The 22,278-nt window shown below is 39.5% G+C and overlaps 1 protein-coding gene across 2 annotated transcripts in view; it reads left to right on the top strand.

The window, feature by feature from the left end:
- Positions 1-18,880: 18,880 nt before the first annotated feature.
- Positions 18,881-22,278, top strand: part of gse1b (Gse1 coiled-coil protein b) — a 333,061-nt gene continuing 329,663 nt past the window's right edge. For both annotated transcript variants that reach the window (XM_052097772.1, XM_052097771.1), the window contains exon 1: positions 18,881-21,204. In XM_052097772.1, coding sequence (XP_051953732.1) covers positions 19,072-21,204 — 2,133 coding nt within the window. In that variant the 5' untranslated portion in view covers positions 18,881-19,071. The remainder of the gene's footprint in view (positions 21,205-22,278) is intronic.

Genomic DNA, 22,278 nt, shown 5'->3' with positions numbered 1-22,278 from the left:
CATGAAGTGAAAGTTTGGGGGTTTTATAGTCATCATTTCTGGTAGAGATGAGTGGGACATGTCCCCACCCCTTTTTGCCATGGCCAATTTTGCATTATAACTGTCAACAAAGTGGCATAAAGATGCTTTTTTTTTTTCTGTTCCCACTCTTGTCCCCGTGAGGCAAAGACAGATGGTGGCTGTGTCCTCAGGCCCTGGAGAGACGTTTATTTTGAATAAAAAAGGACATTTTTTTTAAAAAGGTGGAAATAAAATGTTTAATGGGAAATTCGGCTGCAATTTTCAGCATTGTCACCAGTGTCAGAAATGAATCAAGCAGCACTATTAGCCCCTGGAATTCATTTTTCATTCATTCATTTTTCTTTTAATGAGGGCATATTTTTTCTAACCATTAAAAACATAATTTCATATAAAACACTTAATCAGTACAATAAAATACATTTGAAGTCTGAGTAATTAGGTTGTTAAATATAAAATTAAATAATTTGGTATGATAATATATTTAACTAAGCCTAGAATAAAAAAATCATATAATACAAACAAAACACAAGAATTTATTACAGAGGCATTTTGTCCCAAGCCCCCAATAATATTTACCCTTGCTGTCAAAATCCACTTTTTTTTTATTTTTATTTTTTTTACTGTTAACATAGTTAGTCCAATATGAACCAGTCTAATGTATTGTATAATGCATGCAGATGTTTTTTTAAAATATGAGTAATATAACTCAATTTCATGATTTTAAGAGGCCTCTAATAACAACTAACTAAATAAATAATAGGAACTGGCAAAACATGTACTTTAATATAATTCAATATTTGTTAGCTCTATTGTTTACCAAAAAAAAAAAAAAAAGAAAAATACAAAAGAATTGAACTTGGGCTACAATTTGAAGGCTATTAATGGAGAAAGGCACTTTTTTGGCATTTTAGCAAGGGATGGCCCAAGTTCAACACAAGCCTTTACTGCCATCTAGTGTCAAATATACCATCAGGAATAAGTGCTTTTTTTTATCACCATAGCAACAGTTTACCTGTCACAGCACAGTTCATCAGTTCAGTTCAGTGTACAGCTGTATTCAACATGTATTCAAGGTATGTACAGCTTCATTATTTACGTTTGAGAGCTTCATACATTATAAAGGAAATGGTCAGTTGATGGCAGTTCATGTGAGAACATTGTTCAAACTGTATGGACATATAAACATAATTTTCTTTGTAAAGGTGTTGTGAAATCATTTGAATTCTGTTTATTGTGACTGTAATATGTCATGATGTATCCATGCAAATTATTAATCTTGAATATTATTGAGACTCAAGTGAGAGATTTAACTGTAAATTATGTAAGAAGCTAACAATGCAATGCGTGCTTATGTTATGCCCTCATTACCACAGAGGACTAGGAATAAAATAATCATGCAAACAAGTAAATCACTTTACAAATTGACAAAAAAAAAAATAAAAAAAAAAATATATATATATATATATATATATATATATATATATATATATATATATTTAGTTCATGTTTAAAAGTACACAAATTAAAAGGTGGAACAGTGTAGGTGAAAATAAATAATGCAGTAAGGGTAGATGGAGTGTCTTCCACTTGGAATAGAGATTAAACATTTTTCCAAATATGAGGATCATGTCCCAATTCTGAATCTGAAGTGAATTAGAAGTTAGGAGTTAGTATGTTATTGAACCCCAGGAACAGCCATACATTCTGTCTATATGCGTGGTCTTGATCCACCACAGATTTTAATGTCACATTAGTTAAGGTTTTATATGTAGTCTTGTGCATCCTCCTATTTCAATGCTCCTCTAAACGTCTCCGTCAGGAGTGTCTCCGCTGTCTGAATGTTCACAAACAGTCTGCAGTTACTCAGCTGTGTCGAACTTCTTTTTCGTTCTGAGCGAAGAAGGAAGTAAATCTTTTCTGCAAGTATGCTGGAGACTTTTACCAGCAAGACTTTCTTGGTTAACCGATATTACCAGAATTACCATACTGGTTGACCATTCCTATGCAGGTCCACCAGCTAGACCAGCACTAACCAGCATAACCCAGCCTAGACCAGCATGGGAATTGCACGCTGCAAGGTTGAATTTTTAGAAGGGATGTTTAATGTGTCTGTGAGTCATTTTTGTAATTTCTGATTCTCATGTTTTACTGCCATGGTGTCAGTCACTTCCTGCCATGAGGACAGCACAAGCATGGAGGAGTGTGTGAATTCCTGCCAGAACTTCACCACAGTATAAACCCTTATTCTCCTGTCATACACACACACACGCGCACACACACACACAAGACTGGCCAAACCACACTGAGGTCTGCGAGAGGCCTTCAGAAGATTTCTGAGGTTCTGAAACAACAGAATGAAAGTACCACACTCACACACACACACACACACTGATGTTTGGGTCTACTGTCAGAAATGAGAGTGAGGATGAATTTTGTTGCTTTCAGATGCAAGTTTGTCATGGAACTTAACATTTATTTTAACCCTTGTGTTGTGCTTGTTTGTGCAAACACCTTTTGTGTTCCCAGTCAAAAATGACCAGCCCACTGAAATTGTTAATAAATCTCTCATAATAATTGTCTCATAAACAATATGGAACAGCCTTTCTGTGGGCCCCCCTCAAGCCTCAGCCTGGGACAAAATGGTCCAGTTGTTCCCCCTTATCGGTGGCCCAGCATGTCCGAAGACTTTATTGCTGAGATCGGAAGTTCAAAATAAAATATAATATGAAAAATATTTGTCTTGTCTTGAGAATATAGTTCTCTAGACAAGGCTAGTGTGTCTAATAAAATGTAGTCAATTATACTTGACCCTTGCCTATATACTAGAATTTAAAATTTGAAAGTAAATTAATTTTAATAGCTACAGCAGAGGGGAATATATTCTTGCTAATTACATGGCTCTCTGGAATACTCCATTCTGATTGGTCAATGGCACTATCTAGTGTTCAGATTTTTTTTGTAAAAACCACACATCCAGGGAGTAAGACGTATCAGACCTCTCATCCGGGTCTTGCAAGCCATCTTTCCTGCTTCTCGGATAACTGTGTGATCTCTACAAGTGAGCTAATAAAATTAAATATTTAAACTAGGGCTGTCAATTTAACGCGTTAATTCAGTGCGATTAATTTTATTCAAAATAACGCGTTAAAAAAATGTACGCAATTAATCACGATGCCCCCGGACCACAATAAGGAAGATTCCTGAGAAATGCAAGCTTGTAGTACCACCTGTTTACTCCAGAGGGCAGTAAATGAAACTTCAGCTGTATGGGCAACACACAGTTTATACAGTGAACAAAACAACCCTTCAGCAGACAGCACAACACAAACATGCGTTAAGTTCTTGCGTTCAAAACCACTTGATGAAGCACAAATCCAAACTAAGGGATCTCAAGATGTGTTCTAATTAATAAAATATATTTAACTTGACACAGTGACCTAAATATTTTATGTTTATGACGCAACGCACCCGAGACACTACACAAGCATGTCTGATGCATGTGTACATTGACGGGACATTAAACAAGCCTTCATAATAAATCTCAACTGATTGATAAATTCTCTGACTTCAGTCACTGTGGGATTTTTCTATTACCCCATATGGGGCATGGTCTTTAATTCTTGTCAAACTAAATTTTTTAGTGCTCGGGTAATCGGTAGGGATGACTGTGTACCACTACCCCTGGGGTTGTTTCTTATGTTATGGTGTCTTATGAGGTTCATACGACCGGGAAGGGGCGAGAACACATCTGAGAATTCTCTTTGTAACAGGGCCTCATCCGTGATTTGCAGTGGTGTGAGGTGGTCTCCGCAAAAGGAGGGACAAGTAAAAATATTTTTTTGTGGTAATCAACATCATACCACAACGGCTGTTGATTGCGCTTAACTTGTATTGAACAAGAATATTCCTTTATAATGCCCAAATAAAAATGCGTTTTCAACAACGAGCTGAAAGAAGCAGATCCATTTCTTCAGGTAACACGTGAAAATGTAAGCGGGGTGTTTTCTGTCACTGTGACAGAACCACAAGAGCATGGAGGTAAATAAGACAATGCCACATTCAGAGAGCTACACTGTACAAGTACAAGCACTTAAATGTTGAGATGTGGGGGTTGTATTTTGAATTTGTATTTAGGTTCCAGTGTTGTGAATTTTGTGTTAAAATATGTACTTGACATGACAAGTCTACTCATAATTACACATGCAATATGAAATTATATGGATAGAATTGGCTACATGGAATTTCTACATTAAAAAAAGCTCAAATGTGGTTAAATCGTGAAAAACTAAATATAAAATTAAATATACGTTTTCACAAACTATATATTGCAGAGGTTTGCATACCCCTTTTGTTTTAGGCCTAAATGTTTTCACACCCCTTTCAGAATGTATGCAAATATAAGGGTTAAAGGATTGTACATTTTATGTAGTACTTCGCTTCAAAAGCTACATTATCCAAAATGTACTGTAATTTACACAAATCAAAAGCTATTGTCCTAAGTGTGTAAATGTCTATATCATTTAGCCACTGTTGGGAAGAACTCAAATGTGCAGAAGATGCTGGGAAACCAAAGAATGTACAGTATTTTTCTTAAGAAAAGTGGGCAGCTTCACAGCTCAGGACAAAGCAGGGATTCATGAACAATACACAAACAGTCCTTAATCATAGAGAAACACACCATATTAATGGGTTTGCTCTCGTGTCAGTAGACCTAAAGCTCACATGCTGTCTGTCCGTCTCATGAATGCACAAAGGAGATCAACACGGTGAAGAGTTCACTTAATAAAACGTCAGATTTCAGTTTGTTTCTCACCAACTCTTATCGTATTCCTTCAGAACAAAACATGAGTCACTTACAATAATTCTGAATGATACTTCTGCATTCGTTTGAAGCTTGAAGAGGTGGTCACCATAAACTGCCATTGTATGACATCACTGAGCACAACATTTTTCACAATTTCTCCCTTTGTGTTAAGAAAAAGAAAGTCATATTGGGTTATAACAACACAGCGGTGAGTAAATAATTAATTCAATTTTTTTTTGGGTGAAGTAAACCTTTGAGAACCAAGGGAATGTAAACTTTGAACAGGATAATTTGTTTAAATTCAGTTATCTTGTGGAATATACAGTATGTGAATATCTGTTGTCAAATAGCTTCTTCAAGGTACTACTAAATACATTTTATGATCCCTCTTCTTTTTAAAAAAAATGATAAAAATCAGGGTTTTAGGTGCACAAGCAGTACGCAGATCTGCCCCCCGCATTGTGCTGTTTTCCGTGAATTAACTAGAAAATCATGTCTGTGTTAAATGGCTCATATATTAGCCATTATTTTTCAGTAAATTTGCTTTAAAACTATTTAGGCTATTCCAAAACTCATTTTACATATACTGTAAAAATGACTTGATTTGTCTGGCTTGACTCTGACCTTGTGTGTGCGTGTGTGTGTGTGTGTGTGTGTGTGTGTGTGTGTGTGTGTGTGTGTGTGTGTGTGTGTAGGAATGGGAATCCTGTTCAATGTTTCCATTGCTGCCAGAATTAAAAGTTTCCCCTCGCCCCGGAGCCCCAGCAAGCTAAATAAACACTCTTAATTAGCTGTGGAGCCCCTGACGTCTGGAGTCTCGGAGCCCCCTGTCGCTAATACTTGTCTCAGTGCACTGGACAGATCGAGCTGGAGGCTGTAATTTAGAGGAACGTGGGCACTCTTACCAACCGATGTCTCTTTCTTCAGTTTCTTTTTATGGATGGGAAAATGTTTAGAGGAGAGGCCTGTGGATGTGCTCTCACAGTGCTGAGGAGGAGAGGCGTTGTGAAAGAACTGCTTCAGGATCACCTGGAGTATCATTGAAGAAAAGAGAAAATAAATGAAGCCAAGACCCTCTGCAGTTCACTGATTCTCTGTAGCTGTTGCTCTGTATTCTCTGTAGCTCTGAAGCTTGGTTTAATGGCCAGAAAAAGAGAGATGGATGGATGGATGGATTTCCTTTTTCAAAATAAATATTTGTCTCACATAACCAAAGGAACACACAGTTTGTGTCCATTATTTTTAAACATTTTAGACAAGAGTCTCACATACAGTGGTAAATAACATCTTTGTCATTTTGAAGCTAATTTTAAGCTGTCCATCTGGCTAAACCAGAGGCCAATGAATGCAGATCAGTGCTCTCAAAAAAATCAATAATCACTTTTTGACTTTCATATTTTGATATCAGATTGAAACAAAGATGTTATTTACCACTGTATGTGAGACTCTTGTCTAAAATGTTTAAAAATAATGGACACAAACAGTGCTAAAGAAATCATTTACTTACTGATTTTTTTTACTTATTTTCTGGTAAAAATTCCAAAACATCCTTAAAACAACATATTAAGTCTTGACTTCATTTAGTAATTTAACATTTATGCTTAAAAAAAACTATTGGGGTAATACAATATAAACTTGTATTACCTTTGAATCAGGTTTTTTGGGTGAAATTATTTTGCTTATTTTGTCATAAGCATAAATGTTACAAAATGTTGTATTTCTCTGAAAACAAGATAAAATATCTTATTTAAATTTGTTTTTAAGTAAATCTTATATTTTGTTTTTTTTTACTGGAAAACAAGAAAAAATTCTCAAAAAGATTATTTATTTATTTTGAAGTGTCGGCAGATGGTGCACTAATAAAAGCTACTGAGAAGGGACATGGTATTACTGTGTTTTATTTATTATTATTTTATATGGTATCACCACAGTCATTTTTGGTGTGAAAGATCTCCTCATTACATGTTTTTTTCTTTCTGTTTATATCTGAACTAGTTGGGCTTTGTGTCCACATTTAAAGCCTCAGTATCTCATTTTTATCTTGATTCACAAATTACTGTCTGTCAAAGTGCTGAAGCTGCTCTGGAAGTTCTCTCTTGCACTTTAAGAGTCCTACAAAGAATTTACAGTAGGCTTGAATAGAGGAGACCGAGGCAGAAAAAACATTTTGGAGCCAATTTTTCAAGACCTCTAATAAGGGTTTGGGGTTAGATTCTGAGCCAAGATCTACAAGCATCTCAAACAAGAAGGCACGGGGGCCTAGTGTGTGTGTGTTCCTGTGCATGTCTTGGGTTTGGATGTGTTGAGTTGCAGACAGTCTCCTGTCTAACCACCACTCTCACAGCACCATCACTCATGTGCGAATGTGCGGGAAAGTTGTTCAGCTGTACTGAAAAACAACAATCCAGCAGCAAAATCATTGAACAACTCTATATATACAGTAAGTTGCACTGAATGGACTGAAAGCTGAAATTAACATTCTCCTAACATTCTGCACTCAACAGCTTTGCTTTTACAAAGATTCTTTTATATATTGAGATACCAGCCTCTGCAGCTGTACCATAGGAGAGAGCGTAACGCCATCTCGGATCATGTCTTCTAAAAGCCAATCATATAATGGTCCTGACATCAATGTACCACGTTCAGAGTGTAACGACAGTAATTCACCATTTGTGGATGCAATACAAAGGAATGGGAACTGCTGTAAACTGACACATACCTGTGGGAATACTTTAATGATTAGTGCAATAGTAATGTGTGAAATATTGAAATGCACAAAGAGTGATCTGTTATTTGTATAGATTATTTATACACACATTGGAGAGATCAGTGTTATAAATTGGGGGTGTGGTTTGTTGTAAATCTGCACAATGTTTGTGTGTGTGCGCATGTGCATGTGTATGTGTGTGCGAGGGACTGAGATTCATAGGTGAAGGAACTCAAGCAGGGAGTGGGAGGGACTCTTCTAGTGATCATTTTTTTCCCAGGGAACTCTTGGATGATATCCAAATTATTTCCCTAGCAACTTACTTAGAGGTTGAATGAGAGAGAGAGAGAGAGAGAGAGAGAGAAAACTGGAGAGAAAGTTGTGCATGACTGAAGTTTTTTGACTTGTCCTTTGATGGTCATAAATCAGTCAAGGTGTTAATTCAACTAATGTTTAGGTTTAATACAAGTTAAGCTCTAACAGACATTCATTCTCATAGAACAACAGTTCCACTGAAAGAAAGGTGATTTACACAATTTTACAGCTCAAATATTACACACATATTTATGGGAAGAATTCATATAAGAGCTTTATCAATGTGAATGCTTCACATTCCAGCATTTAATCCATTTGGTCAACGTAAATTCGACGACAGTGGGTCAAAATTTCTTCAGATGAAGTCGGTCTGTGCTTACCGAAATTGGAATCAGTGCCCCCAGTGGTCAAAGATGGAAGTTTCTATGTGAAATGTCCACAGAGTGGTGCCAAAAACGAGTTGTAAATTGAGTTTTAGATGTACATGACGTTATGGTAAACAGGAATGCATATTTTATTAAACAAACACCCTAACCCAAACCCCAACCCTAAAAGTACAAATGCAACACACTCTCACAGCGAAATCATCAGGATTCATATGACTTTTCAAAATTTTGCTAATGCGTATGATATCGTGCGACTGCACTCGTTTGAATTCCTACGACTTTCACTACAGCCAATGACGTCGCTGAACATCCTTTCCATCTAATATGAAACAATTACTTGCTTCAGTCACACACAGCAGCTCCCTATCATTTTACACACTCTACTGATTGGTTAAGTTTAGATAAGGGGTTTGGGTAAGGGCATAATATTAATAAGTATGTCCTTAACGCCTCATGTGTGGAACTCGTGCTTACTTCTAGGACATCCAGGAATTTGCACGTGATGAAGTCGTACGAGTTTATGCAAACAACATCATGCGAGACCATATGAAATAGCCAACTCGTAAATTATGTACAACTTTACATGAGATGGGGTTGGAATCATCACTTCTGAGAAAATTGACACAAAATAGAAATGAAAATGTAGTTGACGCCACTGTGGCTCTTAAAGTAATAATTTCCATTCTTACTTGTGGCTTACAGCTCTGATGAACTTGTTTGCTTTGATCAGCAGCAGATGCCTAATGTCTCGAAAGCTTTCAGGCAGTTCTGGGAAGTAATAGTAGCCAATTATTTTGGTGAAACTCTTTGTGTCCAGCATTTCAAAATATATAGAGCAACATTTCAGATGTTATGTGATGATACTGATGATTTTTGCTGACTGAATGTATTCACATGGCTCAAAGTCTCATGACTTTTTTTCTATAGGAATATATTCTGTAAATGTGTTTTCATCAAACTTTATGTACAAGCCTTCTTATCAAATGAATGAATCCATCTTAAGTGAGCACATACGTTTTTATGCACATTTTAGAGATTTTATTTGCATCTTGGTTTTTCCATCCAGCATATCCCAAAATTAACATATGTGGATGGAAACCAAGATAATGATTATGTTAATTACGTCCTGACTTCAATGCAGAATGAAAACCAGTGTCTTTGCGGCTGCTGACGCAACGCTCTAAAAGTCGTGCGACAGGAAAAGTTATACAAATGAACTGATGGGAGATGTCGCTTGTCAGTATCAAGGCAGAATGAGGTCGATGTCACGGTACTGGAACATATCGATAGCAACATGCCAACTTCCCTTGTGCTCATGTTGGCCCCATTGACTGCCATTTCTGTATGACTGTAGCCATGATTTTGTCATTAGAAATGATTTTCAGAAGTAGTATTTAAACATTATGATACAAAAGCTGTTGATAGAGCTTAAAGATGTACAGTAGCTCACCCAAAAATGTCAAATCCATGTCTTCAGAAGCGATCCAATTGGTTTTGAGTGAGAACAGTCCAAAATAGACCTTATTCACGCTAGCGCCATCTTTGATTTCAGACAAGAATGACAATGAGGCTGTGATGGATAGACTTATAGTCCCTTCAATGGCCTGTACTGCATTTAAAGTGTTTTTGGATCGTTCCAAAGACACAACATTGATAAAATCTCTGTCCAAGAACATTCTGTATACAAAGAACTCCAGACAACATAAGTTGTGGAAAATCAGATGGGATCTTTGAGCTTTTTACAGATTTATACCGTGCATGCCATTGAAGAGATGGTGAGTCTATCCCTCACAGCCTCATTTTCATTCCCATTCCAAATCAAAGATGCTGCTATCGTGAATAAGATCTATACAGCATTCCCATTTGAAGAGGCGCAGTTTAATAATGCTTGAATTAACTCACATTGACCACGGACATTTGCCATTACAGAGTTGATAAATTGAGGTGAAACTGGAAGGCTTTGTGTTCACTATTAAAATGTATATTTGATAAGTTTATAGCATGGAGCACACATATAGTGCTTGATACGCAGTTTATCTTCACTCGCTCTCAAGACAGCTAAAGGGCCAGTCACACTAGACTTTGTGCATGTGAGATTATTTCAGAGAACGCAACAAACAAGGATATGACGTCGCACGAGGGTCTCTGGTTTTAATAAACAATACATCACAAATTATTAAAAAAAAAACATAAAAAATGTTTAAATATACCATTTACTTACTATCCAGCAACAATTTAAAAAAATCTCGCTTTAAATAATATTTCAGGTCAGTAGTGTGTGACGGGTTGATATTCTATTGGTCACATGTCTTCATGAGTTCAGCATTCCCTTGTCGTCATGACACCATTATTACGTCAGCTATGGACACATGCGCACAATGTCCCAGTTTCAGAAAGCAATCTGATCAAGCATATACATGGCAAATATTTTCTTCTTAAATGGAGTATAAAAGGTTTACTCCACCCCTTACAATCCGAATGACGTTTACATTGGATTTTCCAATTAATTCCGATAGACGTGGTTACATGAGACTTTTTTATTCGGACTGTGCTGCTAGTCCGATCACAAACGGATAACTAGGGTCCATGTAAATGAACCTATTGACAGCTGTATTATATGTAGATATTTAAGTACTATGAAGAGTAGTGAGTTGTGTGTGTTGGTCATGTTCCAGGGTCGTAACGTGCCTCTGTAACCCACCGCAGCATGTGTAGGATCACTGCCTCAGATTCTAAGAAGCACTTCCAGAAAGGAAAGCTGCACTTCTCAGTTTAGCTCACATTTGTCAAGTGAACAAGTGTTACAGGGGCCGTGAGTGTGTGTGTGCGCGCGTGTGTGTGTGTGTGTGTGTGTGTGTAAATGTATCTCTGTCCCTCCCTCTGAGTGTCTCTGGGTGGCAGAGAACTGGGAATACTGGAATGTTGTACTGATATCAGTGGGGTTTCTGGCTCATGACTGACACTCACAGGTGAAGCAGATATATCCATGTGTGTATGTGTCAGAGTTTAGGCCTGCTGTGTGTTCAATGTCTGTGTTAAATAGTTCCCAGACTGTTTAGCTTTGAACTGTGTGTCCTTTTGTGGTCTTTGAGTGTCTGTGTCAGATTGAGTAGAGAAAGACCAACGCAAGATTGGAAAGACACAGAGTCATCAAAAAAGGGACAGATTTACTGTGTTTACAGCATCAGACGGCATTATGCCAAATGTGAACATAAGCGTTTTCCACAGACACAAGTGCTTGTGTTGAAATCGACGCAGACTGGACACTGATTGTGTTTGCATGTAGCGGGAATGCGTCCCAGCGAATAAACCTTGACCTTTTGATCCTTTAACGAGAGAGAAAGTGAGAAAAGGAATAATAAACAGAGGCACATTCCAGTGACCTCCTCTGCCATTGACCAAAGTGTTTGTCTTTTCACAATGCTTCTCTAAAGGTATGTTACGCAATCGTTCTTGGTAGTGCCCTGAAATCAAGCAAAATTATTCTTCAGTTTGTTTCTGTGTGAGAACAGTGTCTGTCACACAGTATCATGTTTTTGAACATTAGTAAGCTGGAAAGCATCATATCCTGCATGGACAGGACTTTCTGGCCTTTAGACCAGAGGCAGAGACCCACTTCTGGTGACATCTGGACACACATTGGCCGACTTCCTGTCAGACAGGAAACTGGGGTGGCAAGTTGGCAAGATGGGATCAACATTCCAGTCCTCCACTCCTACTTCAAAGAACTCCTCTTTCAACACATGGAAAAATAAACACTCACACCCAGAGGGAGAAAGATGTTCAGCAGGCTAATGGATTCTTATCTTTCTCACACCCTGAAGTTTGACTTCAGGATGACCACAACTCCGTCTTTTCCCTTCCACCACAGCCATCTTCACTTTGATCCTGAAAGTTTGTGCTACTGAAACTAATAGCATTGTGTGTTGATGAAAAGCAATAGATAGGTAAATTTGACTCTTTATGACATACAAATGTATTATCCATCCAAATAATAGGTGGAAAACACATGGATTCTGGAATTGAATGCTGTGGACACATATTGATGGTGCAGAAGAGTGCAGAAACAGACAGCAAGCTCAGGTCTGGCGTGACAGCTGTCCATACATTCACCACGGCTCATTCTGTGATGTACTACCCCTTAAATGCATACCAAACGTCTTTTGCGACCTGGGACCTCATTCCACCCCCTTTACCTCACACAGTTATGCCCCCAACTTCCTTAGCCTTCCACTTAAGTAATCCATCTTATTTTATCATTTGTTGAAAAATAAGTCTTATTTGTGTGGCGCTTTTCAAAACACATCGTTTCAAATCAGCTTTATAGAAAATGATACTATAGCCTGCCATTGCTGAAAAGGAACAAATTACATTTTTGTTTGTTCATCACAGAATGCCAGTGTATGGCTTCAGAAGACTTGAGCTATAGGACACACGTCATACGGACAACTTTTCAGATACTTTTATAGAATTTTCATTTTAGGTTGAAGGATTCCTCCATGTTCCAGATGTGTCCATGTGTCCACGTATACATATACTGTTAAAACGATCATTATTTACAGCATTTTAACTCTCTCTCTCTCTCTCTCTCTCTCTCCTTTGTTCGATTATCTCTCTTTATCCTGCTCTTTCTTGCAAAGCCAGCTGGAATATTTTAGATGAAACATCTGTGCTCAAACAACTGCATTTGTGCAGGCGCCGGCCTCCACCCGACCCACCCAGAGCAGCTGGGATTCATCAGCGCAGCCCGTCTCTGTGTTCACGCTGTCACACAAATCCAGAGGCCTGAGCAGACCACCACCTCGTTGTCTGCTGTCACTCACTCAAACCCCCATCTCTAACCATCCAAGCCACAACAGAGAGATGGGAAAAGGAAAAAGTGTGTACTCAGAGAGCTCACCATGTTGGATGAGTGTGTAAGAAATTAAAGTAAGAACCAGGTGATTCACCTCTCTCTCTCTCTCTCTCTCTCTCTCTCTCTTATCCAATGTGCAGTTCAGATGATGACCACTGAATGCTTTTACATGACACATGCAACAAAGGTTCATAATAAATAAAGCTATACCCAATGAGCCTCATTTGACATGTGAAATGTGGTAGAGCTTTATTAGGACACCATAAGACTGAACTGCAATTTTGTATTTGAAAGATTATTTCATGCAAGGACTATATCTTCACTAGGGCTCTCAAGCCTAGACTTGAAAACAAAAGACTCAAAACAGTAAAAGTTAAATAATAAAATGGACTCTAATTGGATGTCACACTTGAAAGCATTATAAAGGCATTTTTTCACCTGGTTCATTTGGAGCATTTGTTTCGGGACCTGATGCCTTTTCTCCATTAGTTTCATTCGTTTAGACAAAAATGAATACTTCAATCGCACTCGGATCCATAGATTTGACATCTCATATCCATCCGTGTGTCAGATAATGTTTATTTGCAGTGCCACCTCTGATTGGAACACACATTCTGTAACATTGCAGTGATGTTTTGCATAATCGTGATCAAGGGTGCAGGAATTAGCTTGTTAGCAGTTCCCTGTTAGCCCCTGCTGGTAGATGCAGGAACTACACCCTCCGGTCCTTAAAGGAATAGTTCACCCAAAAACGAAAATTCATCATTTACTCACCCTCATGCCATCCCAGATGCAGAACACAAATTAAGCTCTGTAGGTCCATACAATGTAAGTGAATGGGTGCCACAATTTTGAATCTCCAAAAATCACATAAGTCATCATAAAAGTAATCCATGAGACTCCAGTGGTTAAATCAATGTCTTCAGAGTAAATCTCCTCTGTAAACTTTCACAGTCTTCTTCTTGTGTTCTTGGTGATTCACATTCTTCATGCATATCGCCCCCTAATGGGCAGGTAGAGGAATTTGAGGTAAAAACTGACTTCAATTTTGATCTGTTTCTCATCCAAACCTATCATAACACTTCTGAAGACATGGATTAAACACTGGAGTCATATGGATTACTTTTATGATGTCTTTACATGATTTTTGCAGAATCAAAATTTTGGAACCCATTCATTTGATTTGTATGGACCTACACAATTGAAACAGTCTTCTAAAAATCATAATTTATGTTAAGCAGAAGATAGAAAGCCATACACATCTGGGATGGCATGAGGGTGAGTTAATAATTATATAATTTTCATTTTTTGGATGAACTATCCCTTTAAGACCATTCAAAAACATAAATGTATTCTGAAAAAAAAAAGTTAATCAGTATAAATGTCATAGTTGCTGTTAGGATAAGATGTTTTATGTATTTTATTTTGCATTAAAAGCTGACCAAGCATGCCAACGTGTGCAGCTTTTAAGTGTGCTAATCGCCACACTACAGGGTCTGGTGTAAAATTCCATGGGTAAGTTATTTAATTCATTATTAACATGCACACTTTGTGTTGTGATCAGATAATTTGTCTGCAGCTGTAGAGCAAACTTGTCAAGGGGACACTGAGCACTGCAATAGATATGAATGGGAATGCTAACTGATAGCTCTCTACTTGTATTTTAGAGCTCCTTGATTGTGACATAAACGAAAAATTGTTCCGGTTGACAAATTTTACAGGTAAATAATTTTAACCGGTAATGACCTCTTTCAGTGACATCACTTTTCCCCACAGATGGCATATTTGTGACCATCAGTGGGAGGAAACACTGGCAGTAAATGGAAAAACACCCAAAAAACGAGCTCAAGAAAAACATCAAAAATTGCTTTTGATCCATACCAAGTCCCAGGAAAAGCTCATACAGGTCTGAAGACAGCACAAATATTGCCAAATTCAACTTTCTAAGTTATTGACTCCCAAAAGAAAGAACCGATTCTGAACATCTGAAATTCCAGCAATTCCAGACTTACTTCCTGAACTTACCTACAAAATTTGGTAACAAAACACCTGCCTCTGGTCTTCATTGGCTGCTAGCGAACAGCTTTGACCCACCCTCAACCGCTACACTAAGTGGTAGACCAATCACAACAGACTTGGACATCTGACCAATCAGAGCAGAGTATGCTCTCTGAAAGGAGGAGTTTAGAATGAATGCTTTAGAATGGTTCATTTGACACTGGGAAAAAAAAGTAATGCTGCAATTTAAATGATGATCATATATTTTTGTGTTGATTTCTGGTCTGATTCAGTCAAAGAATTAGAAAACATCTGTGATGATCCTGTCTGTCTGTAACCTTCAATAACCTTCTGAAGAAGGTTATTGTCGCATCTCACAGCGCAGCACAATGAAGGTATATGGAATACTGGTCTCAAACATGGCAGTGCGGTCATACAGTGACATCACATGAAACAGGTCAATGTGAATGAATGTGCTAAATGCTGGAACTGTGCTCAACCATTCTGACCAATGAGGGACAACTTGCTCACATGTGACTTTTATGTACTCAATTTTGGTCAGTTTTGAAAGTGACCCGAACCATGAAGAAAATGCAACATTGTATCTATTTTAGCCCCTCTTTTGGAACAAATCAAACAAGCTACAAGTCTGAAAAGACTGTCCACCACTACTCCACCCACTAATATCCTTTAAAAAAAAGAGCACAAGAGTGCTGACACCGAGTAGGTCTATGCATTATTTATAGTGTTTAATGTTTTCACATATTCAGTATGGAATACCCAGATGACCAACTTCCAAAATGTGCATTATCCTTCTTTACGAAGTATATAGTAGTATGCCATTCTGAACTCAGCCACTGCCTGATTCGGAGTATTCATATTTCCCAACTATATAGTATGCCTAAAGCATGTCAGGTAGTAGTAAGTAGTTGGGTGTCTGAATCCCCAGTATTCATAAAACAGTAGTCCAGAAATACCTGGATGACCTATAGGACTAAATATGACGAAATTCTGAAATGGGCCTTCACTGGAGTCTTTACTATCCCATAATGCCATGGGAGCCACATTAAATACTCTGAATTAAAAAACAAGAGCTGTCAGGCAGCTCTTTTCAATGTTAAGTTCTGTTCATTGTGATTAAATTGTTCTTGTTTAACAAATCCATAGTAGATTATTTTTCAGTGATGATGCCCACGTTCCCATAAGAAGCATGTCCAGGAATGTGTTCATACTACTCACTTGCATACCTAAAGATCTTACCTTTTTTTAATCAAATGCAATACAAACAGTGCTCTGACAGTCCACAAATTTGGGCACACCCACCATTTCTACTTTTCTTCTTAAACAAGCCTTAAAACCGAATTAGTCTCTCTGCTGCCCCCACCAGTTACGGAGCCACTGTGTGATTATAATGCAGGTTTACTGGTGCACAATATTCAAGAGTATCACTGCAAAATGTTGAAGCTTGAGGTTCAACAGAAGTTTGTGTTCATAAACAATGCCTTATTACAAGACATTCTAAGCTACTTATAACTGCAGTCTTCATCTCATGCAAATGTGCAATGTTTTGAAAGTATTGTTAATTTCTTTAGGTGAAAAGAAAGACTTTCAGGGAAAGAAGCAGAAGAGAAAGACTGAGAGAAAAATGTCATTTTGTATCATTCACACAGCTTACTTCCTTCGTGTTTGTAACCTTGAGTCTTGAAAACTGTTAGATAAAGCTGTCACTTCAGGCCTCTTCCACAAGAGAGCACTGCAACAGACATGCAGGTATTACATCGAACAAGAAGTCATGAGTAAAAGAGTGTTCTGGGTTAAATACAAGTTCAGCTCGATTTATACCACTTTTAGCAATATATTGATGACCACAGGGGAAAATGTGATTACAGTAAAACATTTACAAGGAAAGTACACATTCCAAAGGGTTTAAAAGATGAAAAGAGCAGCACACAGAAATGAGACACTTGCATTTAGTTATTAAAGCACTTACAGTATGTGTATTATTAACAAAAGATTTAGGCACTTGTCTTCAGCATGTCTTCAAAAATAATGAAATAAATCGTTTTCATTTACCAATTAATGTCATACAAGGTCTAGTTAACATTAAAAATGCTAAATCAATATTTGGTGAGACAAAGTCATTTGGTTGACTTCAAAACAGCTAAATGCTCTTAGGTACACCTGGACACAGTTTGTCTTGGTTGTTGGCAGATAGGATGTCCCATGCATCTTGGAGAACTTGTCACAGTTCTTCTATCTATTTAGGCTGTATACAGTATATAAAAACGCATCATAACTGGTCATCAGCATTTATGAAGTTCCAAATTTAAGTTCGGGAGGAGCTTGTTCATCTAGGCCTGCCAATCATATCCCAAGGATATATTAACGGCTACTTTGCTCAGACTGGTGACAGTTCCTCCAGCATCCCTCCACCTCGCCATCTCCAACTTCGTATTTCATAACACCTATCAAAATTGTCTTTCCATTTCTTTGCTTAGTCCGATAGTCCAGAGAGGGATCTCAGAGCTCAAGACCAGTCCTGTTCTCGAGCCCCTCCGCTATGGACAGCACACCTTAATTATAAAGCCTGTATGAATTAGCTCTGATTCAGTAATTGACAAGTTTCAAGTTCATTGCTAGTTTTCTAGTACCACTGCTGAACCCTTGACATTTTTTGCACATTTTACTATTCCAATTCACATTCTATTTGAACATGTAGTGTATATACCCTACAGTGTCTTCTGCACTATAACAATAACTGAAATATACTATTTGCATAATAGTATTCATCTGCTTTTAAACTCGGGTTAAATGATGGTGTAATGATGAATCCAAGTTTTACCTAAAAAATCTCAAATTTAAATATAATTGAAATGTGGAAATACGTTGACATGCTTTCATTTAATATTCTTACATTTAGTTTTTCAATTTCAGCTATTTGTATAGTTTTTTCCACAAAGAATAGTGCCTTACAATACCCTTAAACCTGCACACATGCACAAATGTCAAGTTATTTTATTTGTATAGTGTTTATCACAACAAATATATTGTATAGGCTTTTACATACACCGATCAGCCACAACATTAAAACCATGTGTTGATGTGTTAATGTTCACATCAACCATCAGAATGGGAAAAAGTGATCTCAGTGATTTTGACTGGGGAATGATTGTTGGTGCAAGATGAGCTGGTTTGAGTATTTCTGTAACTGCTGATCTCCTGGGATTTTCACACACAACAACTTTTCACAACACACACCGTTTTTAGCAGATTACAGAAAATTATGTCATAGCATCGTCTGATATATTAGTAAATTAAACTGAATGTTTATAATTACTTTGCATGACATAAATGTCTTGCCTAACAAAACAGCATTATAGGGCTACATGCTCTTGATCTACATGATGTCTGAAATGCTGTTTAAGAAGATAGGTCACATTTGAGACACAGCCCCATACAAAAAGCAAGAGTTCATGGCAAATTAGCCACAAATTCACCTCTTATAATTTTCACATGCAAATGACCTTTGCAGTAAACTTGTGGCAAATTGTCCATTGTTGCCAAAAGTTTGCTGGAGTTTCACCACTAGCTGTGAAAAAAGAGAGAGAGAGAGAGAGAGAGAGAGAGAGAGAGAGAGAGAGTGTGTGATGGCGCTGTTCACTCGTTTCACAGCCAAAGTTTAAGCGAACACACACACACACACACACAAACACAGAAAGTTCGCCGAGTAACTTCAACAAGACTTTCAGCTCTCATACGACACGCGGGTGTCACTGCCACACGCGAGGATGTGTCTCAATACGGCGGATCAATGCGCTTTTACGTACATTTACACTTTGGGATGAGAAATCATTCGGAGGGACAGAGTTTGCTTAAAGTTATCCAGCAGCATTGATGGCGTTATACATGTGAGCAAACGCACAAAAAACGCTGATGGCTTTGAAATCATGCTGTCTGCGATTCTGAAGTCATTACGCACGGAACTATGAGCGATCCGACGCTAACATCGATCTCCAATGTGCAGCAGCGGCTCATGGCTGCGGCTCTGCCCGGGGACGAGAGCGCTCTACCAGGCAGCCTGTGCAGACCCGAGCGCAACGGGATCTTCCTCGTCCACTGCTTCATCTGCGGGAGCGGGGTGACCCCAGGAAAAGAGCTGAGCTTACAAGTGAAATATCAGCGAGAGAAAGACTGTCCGTTTTTTCCGTTCCTGCAGGGTCAGGATCCAGCCCCGGGCGCGCTGGATATCGGTCCGGACGGGGACGCGTTGGTGTGCGCCGTGTGCCACTGCTTCCTGTGCGAACAGTGGAACTCGTTTGAGCGCAGCAGGACGCCCATCGAGAAGCGCATGTACTGGCTCAAGAGACCGTACCAGTGCGACTCACGGAACACATCCTACGACCTGGAGCGGAGGATGAGCGTTGGCAATTATGACGCCAATGACTCGGACTTCTCCTCGTTCTCTGATAATGACAACATGTCCGAGCGGGACTTGGATCTGTCGGGGGTTGTTATGAACAACAATAATGCTACGGGTTCCCGCGCATCTAAAAAGGCGTCAAAAGAAGGCAGCGGGAAGAGCTCGGTGAGTGTTAAGAGCAGCCCCGAGTCAGTACGCTATCCGGTAAGAGTTTACGCAGATGTGCCCCAATCAGACCGGCGTACGACTAAAATCATCAATCACACATCGCACTCATCGGTGACCGTGGCTCTCCAGCAGTACGACAGCCCTTCTGTGCGCACACCTGTGCAGGATAACGGCATCATCACGCGTAACACGCAGTGGATACACGCGTCCGCCGTTGACTCAGACGCGTCTGATAGCTGCGAGATCAACATCACCAGTGACGATGACAGAGAACGCACAGCATCATCTCACCTGGATGTAGAGAAGAGTCAATCCAAGCTTTATGCTGATGAATGTGCCTGTTATATTTGTGGAAGCAGGCTTTCTGAAGGGGGCCGTTTCAGGGTGTTTGTACAGAAGCAGGAGAGAGCTTCCGGTGAGCCATTCTTTCCTTTTCTGTGGCTCCACACTCCTCCACCTGGTGCTGTGTCTCTCAGCCCGGGTGGATACACACTGGTGTGTGCCAGCTGCCACTCCTCGCTCATACAACAGTGGCAAGGCTTCGAGCTGGCAGAGGTGCCTGTGCTCCAGCGACTCTACGTAGTGCCCCTTAATACAGGTGCTGCAACCCATGAATCTGGGGATGAGCTACCCAAAATCCAACCGCTCCCCTCCGTGCCACAGAATCACAGGGAGGTCTGCTACCTGTGCGGGCAGCAATGTGGCCGAGAGATTAGAGTAGTGTACACCTGTGCCAGTGCAAGTAAAGCCTGCAGTGCAATGTATTTTCCCTTTATAAACCTGCTACCGTGCCCGCCGAAAGCACAAAGTGTGTGTAATGGACAGGTACACTGCTGTGTCACTTGTCACAGCATCCTGGAGGACGTCTGGGCGGAGTACTGCTTCTGTCTGAGTGAGGAGCTCATTACCTCTGTCAGCAGCTTCCTTGGGAGATACCACCTAGCCATGGGCAGAGGAGGAGTCTTGGCATCTTCATCCAGTGGAACCCTTTCGACTCTTTCTCAAACTGCCATTACAAGCCACACCTCCATCTGTTACTTATGTGGGGAGGAACTCTCTGCAGGAACGGAGTGTCAGCTTCATGTTAACCCTCCAGGCCGTTGCGGAGAGCGAGAACCCTTCTTTCCCTTTCTAACCGTCCATCCTCCTGCCCCCGGTGCCTGCCCTGCTGATGCCACTGGCCTCGTGTCAGCTTGTGCGCTGTGCTACCATGACCTGCTTGGCCAGTGGACCCAACATGAGGGTCAGGGCTCAGGAACAGGCCCGTCCAGCAGCCCCTGGTCCCGCCAGTACAGCTGCAACACTTTTGTCTGCTTCTTTTGTAGGAAGGAGAAGAAAAGGCCGCTGGGGCTGAAAGCAGTGAGTGTTGCCCGCTTGCCCGTGTTCCTCTACGCCCCGAGGGTCAGCCGGACCCTGGTGATTGACAATGGCAAGCAGCTAACCATCGGCTCCTGCATGGAATGTAAGTCCATGGTTCTGGCTGGGCAAAACATGAAGCCGGTTGGTGGAACTGCCATCTCCAAACACAAGGTAAGAACACTCTGGGCCAGATTGATTTCTATAGCATCAATTTTGAGTTGATTTCTTTAGCATCAAAAAGTGTATTGTGTCATATTCATCTTTGCATGTTTGGAAACTTATTAGAACCTTGCATTACCCAGAGTACGTTTAATGTCTGTTTTTACTAGTTACCCCTTGATGGGGGTATTCTGCCTATTCAGGGGGTTTCTGTTAGCACCATGGCTGGGTTTAGGGGTGGTGTTGCACCCCTGGAATTTTCCCCAATGCCAAAATGATTGCATGATAGTCATTCTCCTGGTTGCCACAGGTTATTAGGCCAACTTTGGCAGGCACTTTATCTGGGCCAGTATGCAAGAGTTCATCTGATGCACTGATGAGTGAGCGAGCCAAGTGTTGAAACTGGAGTTTTATGGCAGGCTGCTTTGTTTTCTAGCAAGTGTGTTGGCCAGACCAGGCAGGGGGTAGATAAAGTGTGGAGCCCGTCGCATTAAAGAAATAAACATTTTGCAGACATCCGTGTTCTCGTAAGCACTATTTCAAAACATTCTTCACAGAGCTTTCAAGGCCAACTCAAGCTTTTGTTGGTCTCCTGGTGTTGGTGTATTTTTGAGTGTATGTGTGCAATGTTCCAGAAAGGTGAATCGGCTCTTCTGTGAGAGAACCTCGGGATTTACTTGGACCTATAAGCTTATCTTGTGTGTGTGCGTGATTATATAGTCTTTAGAGACTGAGGCCCCACAAAATATTTGGACATTTAAGCTACACTTAAAAATGTACGTCAAACCAAGTGGTATTTATCTTAAAGTAAAAAAGTACAAGCACACTTTTCAAGCAAAACATTTCACAAAAAATAAAGAGACCAAAATTGCTTGGATTCTTTCTGGTTCAAATTTTGTGAAATGTCCATAGTTAATGTGATGAACTCCACCTGTGGGTACTTTTCTAGGACAAATGTGTGAACTTGAGGGGAATTAACTAATAACAGCAACAGCAGTTGATTAAAAGTCATTGAAAATGGCAAAGAAAAATGAAGTTGGTCAACATTTTTTTTTTCAGTATGTAATATAAAGAAACACCTAAAAA

This window comes from Xyrauchen texanus, chromosome 29 (genome assembly GCF_025860055.1).
Source record: "Xyrauchen texanus isolate HMW12.3.18 chromosome 29, RBS_HiC_50CHRs, whole genome shotgun sequence".
In the NCBI taxonomy this organism is placed as follows: domain Eukaryota; kingdom Metazoa; phylum Chordata; class Actinopteri; order Cypriniformes; family Catostomidae; genus Xyrauchen; species Xyrauchen texanus.
The sequence above is the reverse complement of the archived record's forward strand: the minus strand, read 5'-3'. Positions and strand labels throughout refer to the sequence as shown.